At 34.3% G+C, this 5,000-nt stretch overlaps 1 protein-coding gene across 1 annotated transcript in view; it reads right to left on the bottom strand.

Annotated features, from left to right (window-relative positions):
- The window catches only part of LOC125030944 (vesicular glutamate transporter 3-like), a gene marked incomplete in the record, with an annotated part of 129,091 nt that overhangs the window by 107,539 nt on the left and 16,552 nt on the right, over window positions 1-5,000 (bottom strand). The window contains 1 exon segment of the mRNA XM_047621387.1: window positions 4,797-5,000. This exon segment is cut by the window's right edge and continues 465 nt beyond it. Within this exon segment, the coding sequence (XP_047477343.1) occupies window positions 4,797-4,864 (68 nt within the window).

Raw genomic sequence — 5,000 nt, 5'->3', positions numbered from 1 at the left:
GTCAATCACACATCTCCTAAAAGTGTCAAATATTTTCATTCAACATTTGCCTCAACGATCGATGTACAACGGGCTGTGTTTCGTAATACAACTGCCACTGGTTTTGTAATGAACCTGTTTTCAGCTCTTACTTAACATACGCACTACAGGATACTCTAATGGACCAGTTATTGGCATCTTCACAAATCACATATTATATTACCCTACATCCCAGCAAACTTTGTTCAGTAATGCATAATCGGTATTGGTTTCGTAAAGAGCTTGTGAATATGAGTCGGAGATAAAATATCCAACCAAATACTTTTGTTTTTGAAAACGTGTAAACTTAATGAAGACAGATTTAAAACAAAAATCCTATTCTTTTTCATACATCACTAAACAAACTTAAGTTACTTTTATTTCAAGGGAATCAGACTAAGAATTTAGTATATAATGTATGCATGTAATATAAGTCTAAGGTCGATTAACTTTCATTTAATTGACTGAAAGATTAACATGTCTTTAAAGGTATTCTCAGACCATTAAAAGCGCCAATCTTCTTTTTCATCTTCTCCTTCTCCTTTTCCTTCTCTTTTTCCTTAATTTTTCTTTTTCTATTTATCTTCTTTTTTCTTTTTCTTCTTCTTTTTTCTTCTTCTCTTTCTTCTTCTTCTCCGTCTTTTTTTTTCTTTTTCTTTTCTTCTTCTTCGTCTTTTTTTTTATTTCTTCTTCTCCATCTTTTTCTTTCTTTTTCTTTTTTCTTCTTCTTCCCCACTCTTCCTCTCCTTCTCATTCCTCATCCTCCTTTCCCTCTTCCTCTTCCTCTTCCTCCTATTCCTCATCTTCCTCTTTTTCCTCTTCCTCTTCCTCTTCTTCCTCTTCTTCCTCTTCCTCTTCCTCTTCCTCTTCCTCTTCCTCCTATTCCTATTCTTCCTCTTCTTCCTCCTCTTCCTTTTATTCCTCTTCTTCCTCTTCTTCTTCATCCTCATTATCCACTCATCCCCCCTCCCTTCCTTTATCCACTTCTTTATCCACTTCATCTCGCATCGCCCTGTCTTCCTTTCAGTTAGCGACGCGTATACACACAGAGCATGCCAGCGCTCTATTCTATATCGCTCTTCCACGACTGCAGAACCGTAGGATTATTATCTCCAAATCTCAAAAGCAACATCTCAAGAATTGTCTTTACCAATCCTTATAAATCCCATTCGCTTTATCTATGTCGGTTTTCATTAACATTATATGCCCAGATATGGAGTTACAAGATTATACCAAAATATTTTTTTTATACAACCTGTAATAGTTAAGTGCATGATAAAGAAGACCGTAATATTCACACCAGGCAACTATGCACTGGCTAAATCCACATTAATTAAAACTGCGATAGCCACACTCTACGATACTGAAACCCCCGAGGACCAAATTTCAGGTAATCAAACCCATGCTAATTAAATCCGCAATACCTTAATCTATAGCAATAAGTTCCATAAAAAAGCAAAACCTATGATGGCCGAATTCGTAATCCGTAACACGAGAATCCGCAATGACCAAATAACCGCAATAAGCAAACTCCGCAGTGACCAAAATCCGCAATAAGCAATCTCCGGAATCCCAAAATCCCAATAAGCAAATTCCGGAATCCTAAAATCCGCAATACGAGAATCCGCAGTGACCAAAATCTGCAATAAGCAATCTCCTGAATCCCAAATCCGCAATAAGCAACCTCCGGAATCCCAAAATCCGCAATAAGCAAACTCCGGAATTCCAAAACCCGCACTAACAACTCGCCGGTAATTAAGATGCAATGTCTCAGCGTCCGTGGAAGGACAGAGCTCTCTCGCCACGCAAAGGAAACGGATTACTTTACTACTGTTTATAAACGGGACTAATGGCGACTTAGAATTGTGCGTTTTGTAGATGCTGTGCCTAACTTTATCTTCGAGTGCAGTTATATATAAGGAAACATTGAAAAAAATAAAAAATAATAAAAAATATACATATATATAAATATATAATAATATAAAAAACACAAAATTGAGCAACGGTGTAAACATGAAATATATATTATCATATCAGCTCAAGAAACAGTTTTAACAATTCAGTTTTTATTTAATGGCGTTTCTGGCGGGACGAAGTTTCAAATGATATTCACAAAAATTTCCCAGTATATGAATGACTCTAACACCAACACCAAATACGATTTCTTCTTCACTACAAAATTTCAGTTCAAATTTTCGATCTCTCGTGAAGGTATCCGTTCATCCGTTCAAGTAAAAGGAAACTGTAAACATTTGAAATAATTATTAGACGCCCCACACACACACTACTTAAGGAAAAAAAAATATTAAAATTAGTTTGAAGCCATCGCATATATTCCAATACTCGTTTTTTTCAGTTTCATTTTTTTTTTTTTCACATAAATTACAGTTTTTGTCAGAGCGTGAAAACATATCGAAAGGAATTGTAAAAGATCTCCCTCGTTAAAGTCATTTTTTTCTGTATATATGTCTTTATTCCTCTTACAAAACATAGCATTTTGAGAGAAAAAAAAAACAATCATAATATGCGGTGTTCTTGTTACTTATAAATGAATTATATCATAAAAGTCTAGGGTAATCACAAGCCCTTTTAACATACAGGGACAAAATTTCCTTAACTTGGAATCTACACACTGGAAAAAAATAATTTAAGACGAAGAAAGGCCTTTAGTTTAGAAAAAAAAAAGTTAATGTAGAAATATATGAGAGGATGAAAACTGTAATTTTTGCACGACTGAGGATCGTTCATTCTAAGTTCATTTTAAGTTCATTTTGAGTTCATTTTGAGTTCATTATAAGTTCATTATAAGTTCATTTTAAGTTCATTTTAAGTTTATTTTAAGTTCATTTTGAGTTCATTATAAGTTCATTATAAGTTCATTTTAAGTTCATTTTAAGTTCATTTTAAGTTTATTTTAAGTTCATTTTGAGTTCATTATAAGTTCATTATAAGTTCATTTTAAGTTCATTTTAAGTTCATTTTAAGTTCATTTTAAGTTCATTTTAAGTTCATTTTAAGTTCATTTTAAGTTCATTTTAAGTTCATGATCCTGAGAATTGGCACAGCAGTCGCATAGTTCTGTGTCGTTCTGCGTCATGTTAAACGCATATTAGTACAAAATGACATGGTTTTGTATCGAACAAAGGATACTCTAGAAAGAAATTACACATGAAATTAAACACAAACACACACACACACACACACAAATACAAACATACACAAATAGAAACACACACACACAAGCACACACAAACAAACAAACACAGACACAAACTTACACACACACACACGCAAACAAACACAAACACACACACACACGCACGCAAACAAACACAAACACACACACACACAAACACACACACACGCACGCAAACAAACACAAACACACACACACACACAAACACACACACACGCACGCAAACAAACACAAACACACACACACACACAAACACACACACACGCACGCAAACAAACACAAACACACACACACACACGCACGTAGATACACATACCTTTTCTTTTTCTCGATTTCCGATTCCCTGATAATTTTTAAATATTTTCGGCGATGCTGAAGTACCACAGATTTTCGCTCCATTCCCGTCGTTAACACTCAGCGATTACTGTATCTTAATACGCTTGATATTTTGAAGCTTCATCAATTCTTAGATTTCTCGTGTAATATCGAAGGTGTTATGGAGCATGATTTAAATGTAATATTTTGGAAGAAAGTAGTAAAAAAAAAAAATTGATTCCGGAATTTAGTAAATCATGATTAATATATTTGTTTTTCAATTTTCTCTTTTCTTCCTTGCTACATTCTTTATAACCCCCCCCCCCCCCTTTCGTCTTATTGTCTCTTTCTTTTTTCTCTTTTTTTTCTTTTTTTTTCTTGGCTTCTCTTCCTCTCTTCATTACTTACGTGAAATGTATTGCAATTAACAATGAATCCTTCTCTGCAGTTATGCAATGTCATAGATGAAGTGTAAATCAATATAGACATTTTAATTGTACATTTTCACAATCTTTCTATCCTTAATTATACATTTTTTTTGTCATAAAAGGATGACCCATGGTCGGTCGAGGTCACACAGATGACCTGACCTCCCGCAAAGAACGATTGTAATGATAAGGCCAATAATGATAATAATGAATATATAATGAGCTGCAGATTGTCAAAGTGAGACGATTTTGAAACATTCGATATTGCAAAACCGCAAAATATTTCTCTAGTAAAGTATGTGTTTTGGCGGTCGATTCAATTTCGATTCAAGCATCACACTTTCTTCCTCCGAGGTGCAAGCAACACAATGGTATTGATAATTACAACAATAATGGTGATGGTGATGGTGATGGTGATGATGATGATGATGATGATGATGATGATGATGATGATGATGATGATGATGATGATGATGATGATGATGATGGATAACAGTGGTGATGATGAAGATGATGGTAATGGTGATGGTAATTGTGATAGTGATGATGATGATGGTGCCATGATAATGAGAGTTATGACGTGGTGATGAAGATAATAATGATAACAATAATTGTAACATTAACAATTATAGCACCAACAATGGTGATGATAATAATAACAAAATCAACAATGATAACAATAATGGTAATAAATATAATAATAATAGTGATAATGATAATAATGATAATAACAATAGTGATAATGATAATAATGATAATAATGACAATAATAATGATGATGAAAACTACAACAGCAACAACAATGATAATGAAAATAAACAGAAAATCGAGACACTCACCTAACCAGCACCTGCTTCACCTCCTTAGCCCGATCCTTGAGGGCAATAAGGGCGTCCAGGCCAGGCATCTTGGCGGGGTTTTTTTTTCCAAATTTCTTTCAGCAGATGTTGAGGGAATCTTTCTCCCTTCAGTGTCTTTCCAAGGAATGCTTTTTTCACTGATGTTCGGTCGCCATTAAGTTATTTTTTTTCCTTTGGGTTGCG

This window comes from Penaeus chinensis, chromosome 1, assembly GCF_019202785.1.
Source record: "Penaeus chinensis breed Huanghai No. 1 chromosome 1, ASM1920278v2, whole genome shotgun sequence".
Lineage (NCBI taxonomy): Eukaryota > Metazoa > Arthropoda > Malacostraca > Decapoda > Penaeidae > Penaeus > Penaeus chinensis.
This window is presented reverse-complemented; position numbering and strand designations above follow the sequence as displayed.